Source organism: Epinephelus lanceolatus, chromosome 19 (genome assembly GCF_041903045.1).
Source record: "Epinephelus lanceolatus isolate andai-2023 chromosome 19, ASM4190304v1, whole genome shotgun sequence".
Classification (NCBI taxonomy): Eukaryota; Metazoa; Chordata; class Actinopteri; order Perciformes; family Serranidae; genus Epinephelus; species Epinephelus lanceolatus.
The window spans coordinates 2,261,271-2,287,651 of NC_135752.1; the positions used below are offsets into that span (position 1 = coordinate 2,261,271).

The following is a 26,381-nucleotide window of genomic DNA, read 5'->3' on the forward strand; positions in this document are numbered from 1 at the left end:
AAGCTTGGTGGTGGTCTGTCGTGATGTTTCATTTACTTTCCCTCTCTGGAACAACATGGCAATGGAAGATAAGCTAATCGTAGCAGTGGCAAGAGCTTTCCTATAGTGGCCGGGTCCATCTGTATTTCCTCATATTTCCGGGTTCCGCCTCCAAAGTGTAGGGTGACCATATTTTGATTTCCAAAAAAGAGGACACTCGGCCCGGCCACGACATAGCCTACTTAAATGATACTCGCAGTTTACTCAAAGATGCCTTATAATTTTAATATATTTAAAGTTTATATGTATGGATAGAAAATTCAGTTATATTACAAAATAATATCTCTCAAAGACAGAAATTCAGATAGGCCCCTATAGATAGGGGACACATACACACACTAGAGTGTGGCTACCCGATTAGAGCCCGACGGGTCCCGACGGTAGGCCTACCCAACAGGTCGGGTCGGATTCGGTCAAAAATGTATAAATTGTATTCGGGCTCGTGTCGGATTCGGTCAGCTTTCAGTGAAAATGTAGTGTAAAAATAAATAAAATCCCGCCTCCGCCTTGATTAAACGCTGAAAATAAAATAAAAGAGGGAGACAAGTTTTCCTATTTTATCTTATTTTGTTATATTTCTCCCTCTCCCCTAGCTGGAAGCCTTGGACCTCCTGCCGCCCGCTCCCGTCTCAAACATGGAGGTCTCCCTCTCCGCGGAGCACCCACGGCGCATGCCCGGCCTGTTAAATAGCCTGTAACCATAACAACTGTGTGACACAAACTCAGTGCTTTAGTAATTAAATAATGTCGGGCTCGGTTCGGTTTCGGACATAACAAAACAGAATGACTGTCGGGTTCGGACAGAAATATGCGGCCCATGCCGCACTCTAACACACACATACACACATCAGACGCACAAACCGGACATTATCATCAATTTATAAACACCCCCCGGACAGGACGTGAAAAGTGGACATGTCCGGGCAAAAGAGGACGTTTGTTCAGCCTACCAAGGCGTCCTTTTCAGGGTAGGCGTCGCGTCCGGCAACAATTCTCGGTGACCCCAGTGGATCCCAGGCGTCACGTGTAGTCACGTGTAGTCAGCGTCATAACACTCGGGTCTCCTGTACTCGGCTGGCGTCCAATCCTCCTCTCTGCACGCTTTCCTGGTCCAGTCCTGTGTATGGTGCCCGTCTCCCCACGTCCGTCTGTTTGCCCTTCTCCTTTTGTCTGTCTGCCCGTAATTGTTCCTCTGTCAGTGTCTGCCCTTCTCCCTCTGTCAGCAGCACAACCATGTCACACGATCCAGGCACAGCTGCGATACAAGGTAACCTGCAAGACAGTGGAGCACAAGAGAGAGAGAAGGTGCTCAGTGTATTATAGGAGGTGTATTATAGGAGGTCCCCCGGCAGCCTAGGCCTATGTCAGCCTAACTAGGGGCTGGTCAAAAACAAGCCTGAGCCAGCCCTAACTATAAGCTTTATCAAAAAGTGAAGTCTTAAGTCTAGTCTTAAATGCGGAGATGGTTTCTGCCTCTTGGACAGAAACAGGAAGAGCTTTATAGCTGAAGGCTCTGGCTCCTGTTCTACTTTTGGACACTTTAGGAACCACGAGTAACCCTGCATTTTCGGAGCACAGTGTTCTGGTGGGATAATATGGCACTATGAGCTCTCTAAGATATGACGGAGCCTGACCATTTAGAGCTTTATAAGTTAACAGTAGGATTTTAAATTCAATTCTGGATTTTACAGGGAGCCAGTGCCGAGAAGCTAAAACAGGAGAAATGTAATCTCGTTTCTTAGTTCCTGTCAGTACATGTGCCGCTGCATTCTGGAATAGCTGGAGAGTTCTCAAAGACTTAATAGAGCTACCTGATGAAAGGGAATTACAATAATCCAGCCTAGAGGTAATAAAAGCATGGACCAATTGTTCTGCATCTTTTTGGGACACGATAGGCCTAATTTTCGCAATGTTACGCAGATGAAAAAACGCAGTCCATGAGATTTGTTTTCAATGGGAGGTAAAAGACAAATCTTGATCAAATATTACTCCGAGGTTTCTTACGGTAGTGCTAGAGGCCAGAGCAATGCCATCCAGAGAAACTATATCATCAGATAAAGAGTTTCTGATTTGTTTGGGGCCAAGAACAATAACTTCAGTTTTGTCTGAATTTAACATCAGGAAATTGGAGCTTGGAGCTTGATCCATTTCTTCTGGCTTTATCGATAAATACAATTGTGTATCATCCGCATAACAATGGAAATTTACAGAGTGATTTCTAATGATGTTACCTAAAGGAAGCATATATAGAGTGAACAGAATTTGTCTGAGCACAGAACCTTGTGGAACTCCAAAACAAACTTTAGTATATAAAGATGCTTCATCTTGAACGTAAATGAACTGAAATCGATCAGATAAATAAGATTTAAACCAGCTCAGTGGTAAGGCCAATTAAATGTTCCAGTCTCTGTAGTAGAATTTGATGGTCAGTTGTGTCAAATGCAGCACTAAGATCTAATAAAACAAGTACAGAGATGAGTCCTTTGTCTGAAGCAATCAGAAGGTCATTTGTAATTTTTACTAGTGCTGTCTCAGTGCCATGATGCACTCTAAATCCTGACTGAAATGCCTCAAATAAATTATTATCGCGGAGAAAGTCACACAGCTGGTCTGCGACTACTTTCTCATGGATCTTTGAAAGAAAGGGAAGATTAGATATTGGTCTATAGTTGGCTAACACCTCTGGATCCAGGGTGGGCTTTTTTAGTAGAGGTTTAATTACAGCTACCTTAAAAGACTGTGTTACATAGCCTGTTAATAAAGATATATTGATCATGTGTAATATGTAGCTACGTGTTAACTAAAGGTAAGACTTCCTTAAGTAGCCTAGTTGGGATGGGGTCTAAGAGATACATTGATGACAGGGCAGATAGGTACTGTCTGAAGACAAGAGGTCATTTTGCCTCTAATAGTTAGAATTTTGTCATTAAAAAAGCTCATAAAATCATTACTACTAAGGGCTAAAGGAATACAAGGCTCAACAGAGCTGCGACTATATGTCAGCCTGCTGAAAAGAAACCTGCGTTGTTCTTATTTTCTTAATGATGAGTAATAGTTTGCTCTGGCATTATGGAGGGTGCTCCTATACATTTTAAGACTGACTTCCCAGACTAAATGAGACTCTTCCAGCTAAGTTAATCGTCAATTCCTTTCAAATTTTTGCTTTATTTGTTTTTATTTTCGAGTTAGGGAGCTGTACCAAGGAGCGAACTTTCTTTGCTTTGTTAACTTCTTTTTAAGAGGTGCTACCGAGTCAAGAGTTGTTCGCAGCGAGCTCGTAGTGCTATCTACAAGATAATCAGTTTGGGAGAGTTTAATGAAATAACACAAGAAACATACAGGTCAAGTAACAAGATAAATATTTATTCAACCTGACCGCTATTGTTTGAGCACAGAGAGACTGAGTTTCAGACAAGGGGAAGAAGAAAACTAATGACAAGACCGAGGAAGAGAAGAACAAACAAGACCAACATAATGCTCTGCTAGTGTTAGATTTTACATTCAGCAGGAGCATGAGCAGCAATTTGGCAAAAGGAGAACATCCTCTGTCCTTTTCTATTGCAACGTATGGCTGATCTTTATAGTAGCCTCATTCATTAATCATGTAAAGCGTTTTATGTGTACCTGGATAAGCAGAATGTGAATTCTTCTGCAGCAAACGAGTTAAAAGGATGTTAGCAGCAGCTTCTCCTCTTATCACACAAGGGGATGTTCCTTGTAACTTCATTACTGCAGAAGAAGCTGGAGCAGGTGGCGGACGACCAATGGGCGACGAAGGAGAGGGTGGCACAGTGGAAGGAGAATTGCTTTCATGGAGAGATTGGCATCTGAGCACGAGGAACAATCACGGGCACACGGACAGAGGGAGAAGGGCAGACACTGATAGAGGAACAATTATGGGCAGACGGACAAAAGGAGAAGGGCAAACAGACGGACGCGGGGAGACAGGCATCACACACAGGACTGGACCAGGAAAGTGTGCAGAGAGGAGGATTGGACGCCATCCGAGTACAGGAGACCCGAGTGTTACGACGCGGACTACACGTGGCGGCAGAGTGAGAAACTCTGCCTGTGCTGTGAGTATCCTTATAGAGAAGTAACACTCTGGGTGAAGTGAAGCTGAATGCTAGACAGTACTGTGTTTATTTGCTTTGGATACTGGCGGCATTCTCTATGTTTTAGGTGCCAGTCCAGTCCAATGACTGCTGAACCTGTACCAAGCGTGTGGAGGGCCTGCGTCTGGAAAAGAAGCCCAGCATTTTTATTATTCTTAGCCCCTTGATTTTTAATCAGACCTTTAATCTCCCTTGTCTTTTATTATATTTTTAACATTGTTTTTAGAACATTGTTTTTGATTGTTGTCTGTGGGCCAATTTGGTGTTTTATATTCAACAAAGTTTTAACAGTAAAACTTTATTCACCATTTTCTGTGGGCAGTCTCCTTGGTCACTCGTCAGTGTTGCTCTCACCCTGATATTTCAAACGAATCTGGCAATAATCTTTCAACGGTACAATCAAATCCACATACACGCCACCAAACAGTCAAACCCACCTCACATTTTCTGGCATTGTTGGCAGGATTGGGGTTGAGAGCACCTGCAGTGATCAAGGAGAACAACAACAAAAACAAATAGAAAATGATGATGCCTGTGTATCCTGGTGCCCCTTGGCTGCCAAAATGTAAGGGTCTAAATGATGATCTTAAATACCATGATTGGAAAGAACAGATCCAGGGTTTATTAGGAGTACAAGAATTGACTGAGGCCAGGCAGGTAGCCATAGTCTTGGGTGCACTAGCCGGGGAAGCTAAGAGGCAGGTTAGCGTCTTGGAGGAAGGAGAGAGGGACAAAGTTGGGAAAATTTTTCTGTACATGGACTCCCTATATGGCAGTAGAACCCCCATCCCAGTGTTGAGGTCTCAGATTTTTAGTTGTGTCCAAAAGCCTGATGAAACTGTACCCTCATATATTCTTATGCTACGAGAGCTACATTGCAGGCTGCGGCAGCATGACCCAGACCACACCCCCTCCGATACAGCCCTGCGGGATCAGCTGCTGCTTGGGCTGCGTAAAGGCTCCCTGGCTCAGGCCTTGAAGGTTTACGCACGCTGCAACCCTGACAAAACGTTTGCTGCCATTCGGCAGGAGGCACTGTTGCTGGATGCAGAACATGGAGGCTCACAACCTAAGGTATCATGTGCTGCTATAAATAACCCACATGTGCCTTCTCCACCACAGGACTCCAGCTGGAAGGAGACCCTAAAAAGAGAGACCATGGAGGATGTCAAACTGCAAATGTCAGGTCTCACACAAGAACTGCTAAGGGAGATCAAACCACTCCTACAGCCAACCAGCGCCCCACCACTGCCCCCAGCATGACCCAGGAGAGAGCGACAGTGACCCGCCTCCCATACAAATGATTGAGATGAACAAGGTAGGCCCATTTGCCGCCAATGCAGACAAGCAGGTCACATGGCTAGATTTTGTAAGAGGCCAGCTGCCTCCCAGCTGGCTCTAAAACTAGCTGTCCCTGCTGCTGAGGTCCGAGGGGCAGGGGTTGACGGTACACCAGAGGGAATGAGGGCCACTGAAGCATTTATTGGAAACTGTCCAACAATAGGAGTGTGCATTGAAGGAGTTGAGCTGTCTGGACTGTTAGACACAGGGTCCCAGGTCACATTAATGTGAGAGAGTCTCTTTGAGCAGCATTTTACCCAGGCTAAGCTTGCAAGGGCCCCTGTAGTTTTTAGGTTATGGGCAGCCAATGGCCTTGAGATCCCTTACACCAGCTATGCTGTACTAGACCTGGAGTTGGAAGGAGTTAAGATACCTGTAAGAGGTGTTGTGATCGTGAGGGATGAGCACTGCACACACCCACTCATTATTGGAATGAATGTTGTGACAGTTTGTTGGAATGCTCTCTTTAAGTGGCCTGAGAAGTCTGCTTGCTCCCCACAGAAGTTTCAAAACCAGCAAGTTTGGAGGGATGCATTTGCTGCATGTCAACGCGTTGAGGCCACTATGGAGGAGGATGGCCTGCTTGGATATGTGTGGCCAGCTCAGTGACGCGCCATCAGAGTACCCCCAAGGAGTGAGGTGCTGGTGTGGGGCCGGGCTCGAATGGGCCTAAGAGGAGCAGACTACTGCGCTCTGGTGGAAGCACTGCCAGACACTAGCAACGTGGGAATAGCCAGGACACTAGCAGTGGTAAAAGATGGCAGAGTACCTGTGAGAATTTGTAACCCACACCCCTACTGTTTGACTCAAGGTCAGTACCAGAAACTTGGGAAACTGTACCATGTGGATGAAGCAGATGTGCACGGGCCCCGTGACCTGAACCTGTCTTTGGAGAACGACTGTGTTGTGGAGGTGGCATTGGCGGATGCGGAGGCTAACGTGGAGAAAAAAGAACTGCCAAAGGAGGTGAGCAATCTCACTAACTGATCTGATCTGTCGAGAAGCAACAGGAGGAGCTATGCAACCTGCTGCTGAAGTGGAGGAAAGTGTTTGCACAGCATGATGAGGACTTCGGTCGCACAGATCTGGTACATCATCGTATTCACACTGGAGACGCACCACCTATCAGAGAATGGTATCGGCCCCTCCCTCCAGCAATGTACAAGGAGATGAAGTCCCTACTTGCAGATACGCTTAAGAAAGGAGTCATCAGAGAAAGTGGTAGCCCCTGGGCTGCACCCATAGTGCTGGTAAGAAAAAAGGATGGCAGTTGGAGGTTTTGCGTAGATTATAGAAAATTGAACGCAATAAGCCATAAAAATGCCTTCCCTTTGTCCAGGATCGAAAAGACACCGACCAGCCTGACCCGAGCAAAGTGGTTTTCCACTCTTGACCTGGCCAGTGGCTACTGGCAGGTTGAGATGGACGCACAAGACAGAGAAAAGACAGCTTTTACCACACCTCTACAGTTATTTGAGTTTGAACATATGCCATTTGGTCTCTGTAACGCACCAGCGACATTTCAACGTTTGATGCAGCAGTGTTTGAGTGGACCATTGACAGAATTATTACTGGTGTACTTGGATGACATCATCATTTACTCACCTAATACCTCCTCGCACCTGCAGCATCTAGATGAGGTGTTCCAGAGGCTGTGGCGGCATGGGTTAAAACTCTCTCATAGACAAGTGCAAACTTCTTCAACATGAGGTGAAGTTCCTAGGCCATGTTGTGGACCAAAACAGGGTGAAACCAGATCCAGTAAGATTGCAGCAGTGCTAGGCTGGCCTATCCCCTCTACCATAAAACAGGTACAAGCTTTCCTTGGGCTAGCTGGCTATTATAGGAGATTCGTGCCTGGCTTTGCTAAGATGGCACGCCCTCTGAACTACCTACTGACAGGTATACCCACTGATAAAAAGCATGAAAACCGAAAGGTACAGTGGTCTCCTGAATGTCAAACGTCTTTTGAAGAATTAAAAACTGCCTTAACCCAAGCACCTGTTTTGGCATATGCTGACTATTCCTGCCCATTCATCGTCTATACAGATGCCAGTAATCAGGGGTTAGGAGCAGTCTTAGCCCAGGTCAAAGAAGGCCAAGAGAGAGTGATAGCCTATGCCAGCCGCAGCCTACACCCAACATGCTAGTTATAGCTCCTTCAAGCTGGAACTCCTTGCACTTAAGTGGGCAGTGACAGAGACATTTAAAGACTATCTAACTGGTGCATATTTCACAGTATACACTGACAATAACCCGGTTGCTCACCTTCAGACAGCTCGCCTGGGTGCAGTGGAACAGCGCTGGGTTGCCCAACTTGCTTCCTTTGATTACAACATCAAATAACGGTCAGGTAGAAGTAATGTTAACGCAGATGTGCTGTCCAGGTTCCCAGTTAACCCTTTGCCCCCAGGTCGAGAAGTTGAAATGGAGACAGCAGCCATCGTCCTGACTCCTGAAGGAGGTGAGGAGTGGGCCAGCAGTGAATGGGTGGAGGCACAAGCTAGTGACCCAGACATTCAGACAGTTAAGAGGTATGTGGAGACACGGGAAATGCCCCAGAGACTCGAGCACCTATCATTGTCTGACCGAGCTCAGAAATTGTTACGACAGTGGAAAAGACTGCAAATTAAGAGTAACATACTGTGCCGTAAAATGATAGATCCACGCACTCACGAGGTATGCTTTCAGATTGTGTGCCCAAGCTCTAGGAGCCAAGAGGTGTGGAGGAATGTCCATGAAGTGGCTGCCCATGCTGGGGTGGGGAGGACCCTGGCTCGGATCCGCCAGCGATTCTACTGGCGGGGTATGGAGGGGGAGGTACGTCATCCTCATCAGGGTTGTGTTGCCTGCAGTAAGTAAAACCTAGGGCCCCACTGAACCCAATTACAGTGTCATATCCCCTCGAGATAGTAGGGTTAGATTTCCTGTCCCTAGGACGGCCCACAGACACTTACCAGAATATCCTAGTTGCCACTGATTTGTTTATCTGTTTTGCTTGGGCTATCCCCACAAAAGACCAAACAGCTCAGACCACAGTAAAAGCCCTCTGGACCCATGTAATTCAACCCTTTGGTGCCCCTGCCCAGATTCACTCTGACTGGGGACCAAATTTTGAGTCAACCCTAATGAAACAGCTGTGTGATACCTATGGTATAACAAAAAGTCGCACTACCCCATACCATCTGAAGGTAATGGCAGTGCAGAGCACTTTAATCAGACCTTGCTAAACATGCTCCGCTCCCTAGAGGCAGACAAACAGAACCATTGGCCAGAGTATTTGCTGGAGCTAGTACAGGCTTAAAATAACACTGAACACAGTGCAACAAGTTATGCCCCCTCCTTTCTCCTGTTCAGGCGGCACCTTCGCCTCCCCGTTGATGTTGGATTAGGCGTAGGCCCCCAACAGACGAGGCATGACGTAGATGGGTGGGTAAAAGATCACCAATACAGGCTGTCCTTAGCATACAGTCTGGCTAGGCAAAAGATGGCTAATGCAGCATCCCAAAACGAACAACAATATGATAACAGGGCCAGAGCTTTACGGCTGTTACCTGGGGAGAGAGTGTGAGTGCGGGACAGAAATAGGCAAGGAAGAGGCAAATTGTGTACTTGGTGGAATCCCGAGCCCTATGTGATTTTGGAACAAGTGGGAGACACAGGGGTGGTGTATAGGGTTCAGCCGGAGAAAGGTGGCAGAGCACAGACTATTCACAGGAACTCCCTTAAGGTGTGTACAGCTCCTCCTGTAGAGGCCCCGCCACCAGCTACTGGGCCAGCCTCAGAGACTCAAACATTCTTTCCCCCATTGATGTATGGGTTTCCCCCATATGCAGTCCTCATAGATGGTACTGCAGCGCTCTGCAAGGTCTGAACCAAGCCTAGGAGACTGGCCCCCTCAGGGGCCTGGCCCAACGCTTGAGCCCTTGTGGAAAGAAATGGAGGCAGAGCCATGGAAAAGAATAGTGGGCAATGGGCATTGTCCCTGGTTGCAAACAGGTGGGCCACTGCTCTGCCAAACAGTGCCAGACCTTCCCGCCCACCCTGGAGAGCAGGTCTGCCCCCCAGTTCACCAACACAGGCAAGTGTATGGCCCTGAGGGACAGGAACTGTGTCCATGGCCAGGTCCACAGCCTGTGCACTATCCTGCAAAGGTATGGGGAGCCCAAGCCCCCTTGCCTGTTGACATATGCTGCCACCACCATGCTGTTGGTTTTAACCAGCATGTGACCGCCTTGCAGACTTTGGAGAAAATGCTGGAGGGCAAGGTGATAAGCTGTCCCTTCCGGCGTGCATTCCAGATCCCACTGGTGCCCCTGCCCTTATGCAGTGCACCCCACCCCTCCAGGGATGCATCAACAGAGAGCATCTGGTGACACAGTACAGGACCAAGCATACGTCCCCTTGAGATGTTGGCTGGATCCTGCCACCACATGAGGTCCACACAAAGCTGACCCTGGTACCCAGCTGAAAATGAGAGAGGTAAGTCTTGATTGAAACCTGCCTCTTCTGTGACAGCGTCACCAACCCAGCTGTGGCATCCAGCCACATGCCTAGAAAACAGGTGGCCTGTGCAGGCTACAGACTGCACTTTTTCTTGTTGATGCGCAGCCCCAGACCCTGAATGTGATCCAACAGCACAGACACACAATGGCAGTGCTGCTCCTCTGTCTGTGCACATATCAGCAGGTAGTTCAAGTAATTTAGCATCCTGAGACCCTGTTGCCGCAGAGGCCTTAAGACCACATCCATGCACCTGGTGAAGGTGCGAGATGCCAGCGAGATGCTGAACGGGAGGACACAGAAGTTGAAGATTTTTGCCTCGAAGGCAAACCTCCTGTACCCCCCAGATCAGAATTTGCAACAGGCGTCCTTGAGGTAGACGGTTGCCAACTGGTCAACTCCCTAGGGTGGCTGTGGCTCAGAGGTCCACCAATCAGAAGATCAGCGGTTGGATCCCCGGCTCCTCCAGTCTGCATGCCGATCTATCCTTGAGCAAGATACTGAACCTCAAATTGCTCCTGATGATGCTTCCATCACTGTGTGAGTGTGTTTTAAAAAAAAAAAAAAAAGAAAAAAAGTAGCAGGTGGCACCTTGTATGGTACCCTCGGCCACCAGTGTAAGAATGTGTGTGTGAATGGGTGAATGTGACTCGTAGTGTAAAAAGTACTTTCAGTGGTCGGATGTGTAGAAAGGTGCTTTACAAATGCAGATCCATTCCATTACCTCCTTGACACTGGGAATAGTCATCATTTTGCACTTCAGGGGTCTGAGGAACTTGTTCAGCCCCCTGAGGTCTAAGACAGGCCTGAGCATCCCATCCCGCTTCGGAACAAGAAAACTGAGGGAATAAAACCCAGCCTGCCAATCTTCTTCCTTCACTTTCCTGATAGCTGATTTTGCCATGAGAGTGAAGATCTCAGGGGGCAAAACCTCCCTGTGCTGGTTGTCTGCAATGATGGAAATTGAGGGTCATTGTTGAGACAACCCAGGGGTCTGTCCCAGAGCCTCCCATGCTGCCTGAGGGCAAGGGAAAGCTGGGGATGATGTTGTGTCAGGACTGAGGTGAGGGCTTGGTGAGTGGCCCCTGCCCCTATTTAGGCTTGCCGTGCCATGCTGTATCCAGTTGGCACTGAAGATCCTCCTGGCCCCAAGCAGGTTGAGGTTGCTTGGGTTGCTGCGGCTGAGGCCACTGCCAGCCCTGTAATGCCCACCAATGTAATAATGTCCACAAACGTAAAAAACCCCCCACAAACTTAATAAAAATCTGCAACATTTAATGTAATGAACCCACAAATGTAATAAATTTTCCACAAACGTAATAGCCACTGCCTACTACAAACGTAACATGCAATTTCCCACAAATGTAATAACTATTACGTTTGCAGGGATTTATTACATTTGTGGGGAAGTGAAAATCTTTATTGTAATAACTTCCCACAAATGTAATAATTTAATGAATAATGGTCGTTGTGGTTGTTGTTTGTTTGTTTGCCTATACACCTACTAATACTACTGACTGTGGGTGCAAAATCCAGCTGCTGACTCTCCGCTCCGCTATCACACAACGGATCCCCCGCCTGCCAATGGCACCACTAGGTGGTGGCCACACCCCCCCCTATAAATTTGCTGGCCACCCCACTCGCCAGTGGAGACCAGGCGTTAGTGCGACCTCCCATAGGTCCGACTACCCATAACTCATACCCATATTAATCCGACCATTTTAATTCCATTATTCCGACGTCGGATTTCATACCCAGTAGTCCAACCGCCAGTTAGTCCAACCACAGCACTTCCAACATGAAGCACTCTGTGCATTTCTCCCTCACTGCGCCGGCACGGACTGTGAGGACAGATGCGTTTATCTCATCGACGGGAAATCACATCCATCTGCTATATGTGACATACATGCCCTTATTTGGATAACACATCCCGGTATTCCCCACACATACTGTAAAGCCTATTGACAGCTAATGCGCTCTGGCTGCAGATGTATATTAAGCATTGATCCATTCTTGCAGCACATCTACAGAAAGTATTTTGTTAGAGACAAACCATCCGTCTGTCATCTCACCTGTACTAACATTTTGCTGAGCCTTGACCAGCGAATTCATCAGCTTGTAACAATTCGCCAACAACAGAAACTGAGGTTTATGTCACTATGTGATTTCCCGTCAATGAGATAAATGCAACTGTCCTCACAGTCCGCGCATAGAGACATTGCAGCTGTTTAGTGGTGCCGCTGCTCTGTCTTCACTGAAAGGGGGAAGTTGCCTGGTCCACCCTGAAATGTTACTTTACTGCGGTCGGATTTTTGGGAGGTCGAACTAATCAATTCAATCAATCAATTTTATTTATAAAGCCCAATATCACAAATCACAATTTGCCTCACAGGGCTTTACAGCATACGACATCCCTCTGTCCTTAAGACCCTCACAGCTGATCAGGAAAAACTCCCCAAAAAAAAACCCCTTTAACGGGGAAAAAAAACGGTAGAAACCTCAGGAAGAGCAACTGAGGAGGGATCCCTCTTCCAGGACGGACAGACATGCAATAGATGTCGTACAGAACAGATCAGCATAATAAATTAACAGTAATCCATATGACACAATGAGACAGAGAGAGAGAGAGAGAGAGAGAGAGAGACGCAGGTAATGACAGTAGCTTACAACAACATTAATGAAAGTAATAATATTATAGTTATAGTTCTGGCTACTGTGGTACAATATGTTGAAAGTATGTATTAATATCTGACAGTATACTTGTGTGACAATAGTCATATGTGTATAATAACAGTAGAAGTATGACTAATGACTAATGATGGCAGCAGCAGCAGGAGGCATCTGGCAGGACCACGGCAGCAGCACAACCACACACGTCACGCTGTCCAGGCACCGCTGTGATATGAGTTAATCTGAGAGACAGTGGAGCACGAAGGCTCCGGAGAAGAAGCCGAGTTAGTGACATCCAGAATGGCCGAGTTAGCAAGATGCAGTAATAGGATGAGAGAGAGAGAGAGAGAGAGAGAGAGAGAGAGAGAGAGAGAGAGAGGGAGAAGGAGAGAAGGTGCCCGGTGTATTATAGGGGGTCCTCCGGCAGACTAGGCCTAAGTCAGCCTAACTAGGGGCTGGTACAGGGCAAGCCTGAGCCAGCCCTAACTATAAGCTTTATCAAAGAGGAAAGTCTTAAGACTAGTCATAAATGTGGAGACGGTGTCTGCCTCCCGGACCGTAACAGGAAGATGATTCCACAGGAGAGGAGCCTGATAGCTGAAGGCTCTGGCTCCTGATCTGCTTTTGGAGACTAATGGGATTCAGATACTAGGTCAGACCTTTGGGATTTTTTTCTTGTAAATCTAATTCTTTTTGTATTACATTAAGCAAAGATATGAGAGATTGTTACACATACTGTATAGTCTGGTAATCAGAATCAGAGACTATTGATCCCTGGTGGGAATTTTTTTTGTAACTGTAATAACTTTTTTGGTATTACATTAAGCAATGTTTGTTAAACATACTGTATAGCCTGGTAATCAGAATAAGAAAGACTATTGATCCCTGGTGGGAAATTCTTGTTACAAAAAGCAAAGATATGAGTATTTCTGTACTTGCTTCTGTTTGTATCTGCCAGTACCTGCTTTTCCCCAGTAGTAGAGTCAGCAGCTGGACTTTGCACCCACGATCAGTAGTATAGTAGGTGTATAGGCAAAAAAACAAACAACAATCACAACGACCATTATTCATTATATTATTATATTTGCGGGAAGTTATTACAATAAAGATTTTCACTTCCCCACAAACGTAATAAATCCCTGCAAATGTAATAGTTATTACATTTGTGGGAAATCGTGTTTTAGGTTTGTAGTAGGCAGCAGCTATTTCGTTTGTGGAAAATGTATTACATTTGTGGGTATATTACATTAAATGCTGCAGATTTTTAGTATGTTTGTGGTTTATTATGTTTGGGGACAGTTATTACATTGTCGGGCGTTACAAGCCCTGACCCCGCTTCAAAGCACCTTACACCTCCTTAGCACAGACAAGCTCCCTGGCCCTGCTGAATCATTAAGGATGCACCAGGCCCAAACAAGGCAGATGGCTTAACAGTTTGAGCAGACATGCCCTATCATCTGGCTGCAGCATGGACTGTGACAGCCAGGGAAGGCACCTGGCCACCCAAAAACTTGCCATAGCAATGCCAGCCACTTCCCCCTGCTCCCTGATGAGTTTAGGAAGAGGTGAGGAGATGCGTTGTAGTTTGGCTATCAGTTCCCTACTACACTCCTCCAGCTATCCAACTAGATGGCACTGGTACAGGTACAGTAAGACACCCATGTTTCCCAGCTGTGTCTGGGCCGCTATGGCTCCAAGGCTTTATTACCTTACAGTTTCTACTTGGGCAATTCCCGTTGCCCAGGAGGGACTTGACAGAGCCACCAAGGCAGCCAAAGCCTGATCCATGGGAGCAATGTCATGACAGCGATTGTCAACAAAACTATACAACAACAGAGTGCTGACCAACATGCCCCTGCCATCAATGCTGACCACCTCAAAATCAGAAAGGAGAGGCACAAGGAAACGTACAGGCTGACCCCCTGTCACCGTCAAAACCAGAGGGGGCGGGACCCTGACCAGCAGAGCACCGGAGCCAAGGCTGCCCGTACAATAATTTCCTGCAGGAGAGGCTACTGCTGGCTGTGCTCCTTTGCAGGCACCTGCTGCCCATCTGAGGACAACTCATCATCCTCTAGGGGCCCAAACCCAAGACCTCCTCCTCCAACCCAGGGGAGGAAGGGCTCCTATCCAATCCAACAGAGGGCCATGGAGCAGGGGAGTTATGAACTGCTGGCAGGGGCCACTGTGACAAAGTCTGCTCACCCCCTACTGATGCTGTAGTAGTGGAGGCAGGGGGTCGCCGTAATGGGTCCCCGTCCCCAACTAAAGGACCTGCCAACCTAGAGCACTTGGCTGCGGGCCCTGGGCAGGGGCTAGTGGCCCTCTGCCAAATGAATGGCAACGGGCTTCCCTTTGCCTTGCAGACATGCAGAAGCAGTTCATGCATGAAGCCATATTATCACAAGCAGCCAATGCATGCTCAGTTCCCACACATAACACACAGTAGTCATGGCCATCTTCTACTGGCATATTAACATTAAATCCCACACAAGAGGGCCCCTCGAAGCTTTCCATAGTCTCTCTCTCCTCTCTTTCTTTTTTTTAAGAGTGACTTCACTGTAGCACGACCAGAAAGTACACTCTTTAGTTATGGCAACAGTACTGCTAACTGTCTTTAGTTAGTTTTCCTGAGCCAACAGATGTGAGTGTAGCCACAATATGGATTGTTTATTTTTGAGAGCAGATGATGTGATACTTCTATTGAGAGATACCATGTTTTTATGAGGACATGGGAAGCTTCCGTGGGTGCGAACCAGAAAACTACCACCACCTCATGGTGGCTACTTGTGGAGGTAAGCTGCTCGTCACCTCCCGATTTGGTCAGGTTCAAGCAAGCAACTACACCCCTGAGGAACGTTGCAATCTGCCCAGCCACTTCAGAGGGATGCAGCCCACTGTCCCCTGACTAAGTTAGGCTTGAGCAAGCTGCTATGCCTCAACTGTGTGTAAACAGACAGCTGCACTACACGAATATAGCACCCCTCTCAATTGTTTCATTTTATATTGTCAAAAAAAAGAAAAAAGAAACGGCATGTAGCTATCCTCAAGAGGAACCCAGCAAGGCCAGCTCTCCAATCTAAACAAATGTAGGAGGACGAACGCCAAAGTCCTGTCTCTTTTTTTCTCTGCTCTCATGTTGACTTTGACAAGTGGGACACAATGAATCAGCTGGTGCATGAGCTTTATAGCCTGGCCCATGCAGGCCACATAAAGTCGAGTGTCTTAAAGATAATTAATTTTCCACGTCAATTACCTAAGATGGTGAAAATTACCATAGTCATGATATAACAGTTCAAAAGGGATCAAAAGTATTTGTCTCTTGCCGTTGACTATCCTGCCTTTTTTTTTTAAATTGAGGTCCCATGGGAACACCAGAAGGGGAGAGGCTTTGCCTCTGTTTTCTGTGCTAGTCTCACTTTTGAATGCTGCCTCACTCTCTGCTTCTTCCTCTCATTAAGTGTTTATTGGCAGTTGGCAAACCAGTGTAGAGGTGCATTACCATTACCAAGTGGAGTGGAGTCTTTACACATTATCATTATTCCTGGGCTCTGCAGTTGCAGTATCTTCCACTTGGGTGTGACTGCTGAGTTGAGTGCTACACCTAGTGGTAAAACTTGGTACACTGGTCTGTTGCAGTATTTGGCTTAATATAAAATGAGTTTGAAGATTTTTACCCCAGCCAAACCCTAATACCAAACATTACACATTGATTTGACCTCATAAAGTTCCCAAGCATGGATGTCTGTAAATGCTTTTGGCAGTACCTATTAAAGAATTACTACGCAAGAGAGAAAGAAAATTTTAAATAAATAAACCATGGAATCAGAACTCTCACAGCATTGAAAAACCTTTTTTTAGCCATTGTATGCCTAAATGGGCACTTTTGGGCTTTCATATTCAAAATCTCTCACAGTCAAGACAATATACATTATTTTCATAAATAATATGATCTGAACAAACAGTGCTGTGATTGGTCAATCTAATATAAATATTTGCTAAATGAGTAAAATCAGTAAAAACAAAGATTTCATCTTCATCTTGTTGGAAAATTTAACAAAGACATTTTGAGCAATTTGACAGGTGTCAGTAAAGTTACAGAGACATATCTGTGGGTCTTTTTTTTATTACTTTATTGCAGGTTTTGGAGATTACAGAATGATTTCATCAATTGTTTTATTCATCCTGCTACATTTATAATTTTTTAAACATTGAAAAAAAAAATAAAGAAGAAAAAATAATAAAGTGGATAATAAAAGAAAAAAGAAAAATAAGGGGGGGGGTAGAAATGAATAAATTAATAAAAGTAGTAATAATAAAACAATAGTGTGTGTATGTGTGTGCGTGCATGTGGGTGGGTGTGGGTGTGGGTGTATGGGTGGTGTGTGTGTGTGTGTGTGTGTGTGTGTTTGTGTGTGTGTGTGTGTTGGGTGTGTTCAATCTCAATACTCAGTTTTACTTTCCATTACATCTATTTCTTTGACCCATTTACTCCAGTTTATTTTATACTCTTCTTCTCTATTTCTTAACCTATAAGTGATGAAGTGATTCTTTCCATTTCTTTAAGCTCTTAAACTGTTGATTTCCAGGTATTAATTGATGGTGATTTAACATCTAACCAGTTTTGTGTAATTTGTTTTAATGCTGCTATACGTAATATTGTATACAAGTATTTATCTCTTTCTTTATCAATTGCTGATGGGATAATACCTAAAACAAGATTAACTGGTTGTAATGGCTTCTTTAAATGAAAAATACTTTTAATTTTCTCCTGCACTACCCTCCAAAATTCCTCTAACACTGGACAGAAGTAAAAAATATGCGCATGGTTAGCTTCTTGCTCTTCACATTCCCTCCAGCATTTAGCACTTCCTGATGAGCTATATTTTGATTTGATTAGTGGTGTTAGAAACAGCTTCATATTGATTTTCCAGGCAAATTCTTTCCAGTATTTTGATTGTGTTGTCTTAAATATTCTCGTACATGCTTCTTTCCACTCTTCTTCCGAAATTGTTGTTGTCAGTTCCAGTTCCCATTTTTCTTTAGTATTATCCGCACACTCCTTTGTTTCCTGTAAGATTTTATACAATTTTGAGATTTTACTACAAAGACTATTTCTATTTTTGTTTATGAATGCCATTAAACCGTGCATTTGCTGACTCTGTTCTTCCCTCTGTTTCATGAGATAGCTCCTTATTTGAAAATATTGGAATAAATCATTTTTATCTAAATTAAATTTATTTGCTATTGTTTCAAAAGAGTACAGCACATTATTTGTCATCAATTGTGAGTACAGTTGTAATCCCTTCCCTGCCCAGTCTTCTAGTGCTTTATTCATTTTACTAGGTAAAAAGTCAGGATCATTTGCCATCTCTCTCAAGTAAATGCATTATTTATCAAAATTGTACATTTTTCGAATACGTCCCCAGTTTATTAATATATTTTCTATACAATCTGTTGTTCCTGTTGTATTTTTACATTTCTTTTAAGTTTAAGTAGGGTAGTGTTCCAATTGATATTGATACTGACTGTTGTTCTATTAGTTTCCATTTAGTTCTTACTCTATTATTCATCCATTTCATTATTATATCTACTTGACTAGCATAAAAGTAGGTCATTAAGTCTGGAAAGCTAAGCCCACCTTTTTCTTTAGGTTGAGTTAGTTTTTTCCTTTTCCTTTTATAATTCCATTTTTAAATAATTTTAAAGTATTGTATTCCATCTTTTAAAGGTACTACATGGGATGGTTATTGGTATGGTTTGAAATAAAAAAAATTGTGGAAGGACCATCATTTTCACGATGTCTATTCTATTCAGTATTGACTCTGGTATTGATTTCCATCTATTGAGGTCTCCTTTCAACTTGTTTTCTAAAGCTTTGTAGTTGTCTATATACAGAGTTTTTATGTCTCCAGTAAGGTATATTCCCAAATATTTAATTTTCTTTGAATGCCATTTCAATTTGTATTTCTCTTTAAGTTCTGGTGATATATCTTTTCCAAATGTTAATACTTCACTTTTATTTTCATGTAGTTTATATCCTGAGTATTTACTGTATTCTAAGATTGTTTCCATCAAGTTTGGTAACGATTGATCTGGGGAAGTTAAGTAAAAGATCACATCATCTGCATATAATGCCAATTTATGTTGTTGTTCCTTTATATTTATACCTTTGATGTTATTATTTTTCCTTATACTTTCTGTGAGTGCCTCTAAGCATGTAGCAAATATAATTGGTGACAGGGGATCCTCTTGTCTTGTCCCTTTATGGATTGAGAACCTTCTAGACAGTGTGCCATTTACCTTTACTCTAGAAAATGGATTTTTATACATTCCTTGAAATTTTTTTCATGAAAACCAAAACTATTTGAAATCTCAAACATAAACGGCCATGAAACTAAATCAAAAGCTTTCTCTGCATCTAATGTTAAATGTAGAAAATTGGTGTCATTATTCTGTGCATAGTCTATTATATTTAGTGTCTGTCTGATGTTATCTGACAGTAATCTACCTGGTATAAAACCAGACTGATCATTATCTATTATATCAGGCACAATTTCTTTTAATCATATCTGTGAGTCATTTATTTTGGTCGTCAGTTATAAATCGCATTTGTGAATCTCCATTTTCATATGCTTTATCAATGAATCATTTATTTGTCACATGGGATTACACAAGGTATAACTCCAGCGAAATATGAATCCATCAGCTCCTTAAACTTGTGCACTGTTTAATCCCTTTTTTTTTTGGCGTCCTCTTACATTTTTGGCTGCTGCTTTATAATTGTCCATGTTTCTGGATGGTTCTGGTAATCCATGGTTTCTGGTTGTGGAGTGATTTAACTGTCCACAAATCCTGACCTCAACAAGATGGCTGCATGTTTGCTCCTCCCAAACATGGGCAGCAACGCTCTGCAGCCCCCTCTGAACAGCATATAGCAGTGATCCACCATTCCCCTCGTCACACCAGTCGTTCTTCACGGTTAAGCACATGCTTCCTTTCCTTCTCTTGCCAGAGTCCATTGCTCTGTCACATTGGCATGAAATTTTGTACCATCAAATTCCTTCATTTCATCCTTTAGTACCTCTGTAATCAAGGCACTTTAATTGGATTTTAACTGTTAATAGACAACTTACCCTCCTAATCCATGCAGATACAACCCCATAGATTTCCCCAAACTTTAATAACACCTTAAACACACAGTCACAAATATCTTGGTATCACCCTGGACAATAAACTGAGCTTTGAACAACACACCACTGACATCCATAAACTGTCAACAGAGACTCTCCGCCATCCGAAGACTCAGATCACTCTCAGTTGCCCCCCACCTCCTGCTGCTACTCTACAAAAGCATTATCCATCCCATCCTCCTCTACTGCTCACCCTGCTTCTTCTACATGCTGTCAGCCCCCAACAATAACAGACTCACACAGATCACACACAAAGCTGCCAAGATCATCGGCCTCCCCACTCCCAGTCTCTCAGACCTTAACAACACAGCCACTGCACGCAGAGCTCAGACCATGCAGAAGACCTCAGTCACCACCCTCAACCCACATTTCACACTGCTTCCTTCTGGACACCGGTACAGGACACTCCCCTGGAAAAAAATCTAATTCAACAATAGCTTTGTCCCCAAGGCCATCACAGAACTAAACAAAACTCAAAAACCGCAGTGACGTGTAAATGTGTCTGTGTTACACTGTATGTTATATGTTGAGAATCCATGTGTGTGTGGCAAATGTATGTTGTGTCTGTGGGGTATGTGTATATGTCGGGTTGGCACTCAAGATGTATGGAAGCGTGAAGAAAATTTTCCTAATAGGACAAATAAACTAATCTAAACAGGTTATTAATGGATAGGAAAAACATTTCTAATTAATGTATACATACATTAAGGGGAAAGTCATATACCCGTCAAAAAATCTACTGAATTCATTTATTAAAAGGTCCAGTGTGTAGGATTTCGGGATATAATAGCAGAAATGGAATATAATACCCATAACTATGTTTTTCAGTATGCATAATCACCTGAAATAAGAAATGACATGTTTTTGTTCCCTTAGAATGAGCCTTTTATACAGTATATATATCTACATTGTCCCTCTACAACAAATAAAGATAAATGGAATTGGAAACATTTGGAATGGGTTATCGTCTATGGAGATCGCCATGTTCTACAGTAGCCCAGAACAGACAAATAAAACACTGACCATTCACATTTTCGTGTCAGTCACCATAGTTCTGCACCCTTGGCACTTGTGAGAAGTTTCAGTTGTAAGCAACTGCAACATCAACCGGCCTATTCTCAGGTCATCAAATACCCTCATTTTGTAATGCCCCTCAGCGTGTGATATCGACACCAAAGGTTCCCTTTAGCATCTTTATGTGACACATCGGGCTTTCAACTACTCCAGTGTAAAACCATCTGCACTAACACTTGACACTGACAGCAACTGACGAGAAACGAGTGAGAAAGTCAGCAGAGGGCGGAGCGGAGGGCGGAACGGAGGGGATGTGGATGGTTCAAACAAAACCAGACTTTCACCCTAGGGACCACAGTTCATGTCCCCTGCCATTGTTTTGACATAACGTTATGTCATTTACATATAGTCATTGCGCACTAACATCAGTCACTTTATGTAAATATGTCACATAACACTTGGTGGGTGTATTGCTGGGGACCCAATGATGTGCATTGTTTGGCAAGGACCTTCTATTGCTGGCTATACGGTACATTTAAAAAAAGATGACCAAAGAGGCCAGAAATGTTACACGTAGCAAACATTTCAAGCATCAGCAATGTAGCTTTTGGAAAGAGCACTTTGTTCCCGGACCAGAGTAAACGTAAAGTTCTGCAGAGCAACCAGCATGTCATCCGCAGCTGGTACCCACTGACTTGCCATGGCTCATCAACTGCAGCTCAGATGCTGGATATGCTAACGTTACAACCGAACTCTTCTTCACTTTCTTGGAGTCAACAGGCACAAACAGATAGCCTATGGGATAAACAAGTACGAGAGGAGAGCGCAAGGGATAAGTGCCACTCTGCCAGTGTAAAGTGTGAAAGTTTGTAACTACGAGCTGGGACTTGGCTGTGTTTTTCAGGGGTAGATTTAGTGATTTGGGAGTCCCAGGCAAATGTCATGTTGCTTTTCTTTACATAATTTCTCTAACTGGGAATGTCAAAGTTGGCAGAGCTTGAGGAAACCCTTTTTTTAAAAACTACACTTAACTTCTTGTCGGCATGAGGGTCAGTAAGTGGCCATTTCCTAACGTTGAGGATGGCTATGAGCTGAAACACGTCCATTTGACTGCTGCTGTGCAATCCACTATATTAAAAAGTATTATACTTATTAGTGAGTGCTGTCGGGTTTTTCTGCTTTGCTGTAATATTTTGGACCGGCACCCAGTTACACTTTGAGACTTTTGAGTGAGCACGGCAAGTTTGCTGAAGACTTATCCCCATACACAACAGTACTAGCCAGCCGGCAGTGACCTCCCCAAGATGGTGGCGACGTTGACGCATCGCTGAAGCGGGCCGAAGCCGAAGGTATCTACTGTATATGATATCTATGGTTTCATCAATGTTATCATAGCTTTTTGGTAAGCAGCGGCTACCGTTGTTGCAATATGCGTTTGAAACAGTGAGGCGCTAGAGTGCACTATCTGTTTGAATGCAATATATGATATATATATATATATATATGTATATATATATGTATATATAAAAGAATAAACTCTAAATACCACACAGTAAAATCCTGCATTCAAATATTTACTTAAACTGAATAGTGAAAACAGGCATTACCAGCACATTGTACTTGAATTTACTAATATCTGTTTAAGGTGGAGTATTCAGTTCATAAAATGCTGAATAGTTGAATGAATATTAATGCATCACATCTTAACTGATAAACATAGCATGTCACTCTCAGGTAAATGTAATTGTAGACCTACAATATTTTTCCTCTGAAGTAGAAATACAAATACATAGTAAGTCGCACAGCGCTTTTTTTTTTACATTATTATGGGGTACAATGACTTAAAATAGCAACATAATTTTATATGTCCATACCTAAACATCATAAAATAATCTATGGGTCCAGGTGTATTGCTCAAAGAAGCAGTGTCAAGTGTGATGTTTGGATGAGCGGTTCTTGAGAAAGCTGTGAGCAGGGATACCACAGGCCAAGCACTCAACACATTCTGAACAGGCATGTTTTGAACGAGCACTGGACTAGTTTAAATCAAAGCATGATCTTTTTTCTAAACCTGACTAAGTAGGTATGTTGACTAAAGCTAACTGCGACTGTTTCACAAACTTAACCAAGTTACAATGTGTTTCAGCCGTGCATCACATAGAGACACTAAAGAATGCCCTGTGCGTAGCTATAAGAGGCCATAGGGCGTGAAGCATTGTTATTTGACGACCTGAGAATGAGAATGGGAAGCCTCACAGCTAGATGCCACTAAATTCCATACAGTAGACCTTTAAGGGCCTTTAAATTAGGTGTTTTGCAGTGTTTTTATCAAATGCATTGGCAAAAGAGGGGCTTCCTTATTACCATGACAAACACATTGTTTCAGCTGATGTGAGGGTAAAATAAAGTTAATTTAGAAGTAGTTTTTTCATGGTGATACATTCACATTCCTTCGATCTTTTGTTTAACAAAGAAATCTCATCAGGACATCACCATTCACATGTATACAATCAACTCTTCGTGATCCTATAATTCACTAACTAGACAATGGCTTTTCATTTAGACCATAGCAAATCGTCATTATTCCACTGAATATAACGTGCTTCGATAAGCCGTGTTTATTTCTACTCTGCTTTGTGCATTGTTTCAAACTGTATCATCATCACATCCATTCTTTGGAGGTCTATAGCTTGCGTTCTCCAGAGAGGATGCTCTGGTAGATACTGTCTGTTAAAGGAATGTAGCTCTTCAGCTGGTAGTCCAACACATATAGAAGATCAGAGATTGTTGAGGGGTTGAAGCCGCTCTGTACCAGGTGAAACTTCTGCTGCTTGAAGGTGCTCGTCATTTCCATGACCTCCTGAGGGAAAAAACAATCAGTGTGATTTTAGACTATCAGCAGGTTTCACAAGGAATTTAGTGAGTTTAGTGTTGGTTCTTTAGTTGGAAACTACAGTAATACAATATCTACATTAGCTACTTTAGGTGATCTATTATTGCTGACTAGCTCACAATTGTGCATGCCATTGGAGCCTGCTGGTAAAACAGGCCTTTCTGTTGGGCATACACTGACTACAATAGAGCTGAAATAATAAGTTGATCAGCAAAACATTAATCAGCAACAATTCTAATAATTGGTCAATTGTTTGAAAATATTTTTAAATGATAGACTTTGGTTGGAAACACTGGATTCTGGGAGTTTAATTGACTGAGAAAATAACTGATGATTTAATAAATGATTAATGCAAATAATCAGTAGTTGCAGCTGTAGACATCAACAGTAGAATAACTTTTTCCTTCACCTTGTCTAGAGCAGTGACTGTAGCTAAAATAAATGTCATGCCACCTTAATGACTGATCCAGTTTTATTTTTAATAACCAGTGAGATTAAGCCAGTAACTATTAACTGAAGGAGCCAAGTTAAATTTCATTGAAATAATATAATAATCATCCAGAACTGCACCTGGATTCATAAGTAATGACATTTCATTCACTGTATGCTGTTGTATATAGAGAATGAAAAACTGATTTGAATTGAACATGAACTGTATGTTTCTAATTAGTTAAATAACAAATGCCAGTTAAACGTAACACATTAAAGACACAAGGCTCTCCTGCTACAGCATACTAACACTCAACTTGAGAGAGGGAACAGCTCCTTCATACTTTGGATTTGACCAATGTGTTTGCCTAATGAACTTCCCTCTTTTACTACCCATCACAAGTGTGTCCATGTTGTACTTATAAATCTTCCTATCCCTAACCTTGATAGCCTTGCCCTTATTTGTATGGTGTGGTTGTGAATCTAATATTATTCTCCACCAAATTTTATTTGTATTTTGCTTTAAAAAGGCACACTGATGTCATGTACAGAAAAAAAATGTGTTAAAGATTTATACATTTTAAGCAACACTGATTAGGAAAAAGGTAAATGTGAGGACAGTTTTTCTACCAATTAAAAGTAGTATTTTTTTGTTCCTTAAGAAGAACAATGCTGAGCTCAAAAAGAACAAAAAAAAGAAAAGAAAATTATTAGGAATGCACAATATTGAATTTTTTGCCTATATCCAACATGCCAACGAATAACAACTCATATGGCTGATAACTGTTAACTTGTCGCTTTTTTTTATATATTGTATGTGTTTTACTATTCTACATAGTTTTTGAAACTGATTATGCTGATTTTGCCACTTCGCTGGAGGAAGAAATCTTGTACCTCAATGGGACCTTCCTGGCTAAGAAAAAGGATGAACTAGAATTACCACCCTGTTGTTGTATGCCTCCTCACTCCAGTCAAGTTTCTCTTACAGTTTCCATCCATGTCAGTGAAAATATGGATGCTTCACACCCATCTGTCCCCCAACAACACATAAGATCGATACAATCAGCACAGTTTCAAGGTGGGCACCCAAGATTAGAGTCACCAATGCAGTATCTGACCAAATATTACCCCTTTTGCTCCTCAGATATGACATTGAATAAAGGCCACAAAAGTGTTTTATGTAGAACATTATGATGTCATGGTGAAGTTGACCCTTTGGATATAAAACGTCATCACTTCATCATTATACAGCATACTATTCGACATTTGTGTAAGGTTTTCTCGTAAATAGCATAAGAATTCTTGAGTTATGGCCAAAAAAAAGTTTTGTGAGGTTACTCTGACCTGCGACTGCCAAATTCTAAATAGTTTATTCTTCAGTCCAAGTGGATGTTTGTGTAAAATTTGAAGAAATTCCCTGAAAGTGTTTTTGAGATATTGTGATCACAAGAATGAGTGGGGTGCAAGGTCACACTGACCTTGACCTTTGACCTCCAAATCTAACCAGTTCATTATTGAGTCTAAGTGAACGTCTGTGTCAATTTTTTTAAAAATTCCTTATTGGCATTCATGAATACTGCTTTTATCAGAATGGGACAGATGGATGGACAATCCGAAAACAAAATGCCTCAAGCCACAGCTGTTGTTGGCGCAGAGGCATAATTAAAATATCTTTAAGAATACATTTAAAATATATTTATGTATATTTACTTAATTAAGTAATAATTAAGTACCCAAAATTTGTACTAATATTTGTATTTTAATTTTAATCTACTTAATAGCTTTACTATACAACAATTCAGAGGGAAATTGTTCTGAGTCCACCACATGTATCTGACAGCTTAAGCTACTTCGCAGATTAAGATTCATTTTGCAAGTTGCTCAGTGGTGCATAAAGCCAAAAAAGTTTGATTTCCTGGTTGTAAAATTACCTGGATCTTTTACACTGTTAGGCCCATAGAGCAAGCATACTAGTTAGTTGCTGTGTGTATCCCAGATGGCTAGCTCATTGCTGCCACTTTGCCCTTAGGGTCATATAGCGGTTACTGCTGTTATCAGGGTAGCTGCATTGTGGAAAGGTAGCGCCCACCCTCCTGTTTCCCCCTGGTTAACACCATCAGTTCTGTTAGCACTGCTGCCACTGTTTTGCACTGTTTATGCAGTTAACACCTTCAGCTGCTAGTT

The 26,381-nt window shown here is 43.0% G+C and overlaps 1 protein-coding gene across 5 annotated transcripts in view; it reads right to left on the minus strand.

The window, feature by feature from the left end:
* Positions 1-313: 313 nt before the first annotated feature.
* The window catches only part of slc27a6 (solute carrier family 27 member 6), a 140,212-nt gene continuing 114,144 nt past the window's right edge, over positions 314-26,381 (minus strand). For 2 of the 5 annotated variants that reach the window (XM_078162172.1, XM_033646768.2), the window contains one exon: positions 19,431-23,735. In XM_078162172.1, coding sequence (XP_078018298.1) covers positions 23,559-23,735 — 177 coding nt within the window. In that variant the 3' untranslated portion in view covers positions 19,431-23,558. Of the gene's footprint in view, positions 1,312-19,430; positions 23,736-26,381 lie in introns of those variants that run through there. The other 3 variants (XM_033646769.2, XM_078162173.1, XM_078162171.1) reach the window with 3 other exon arrangements.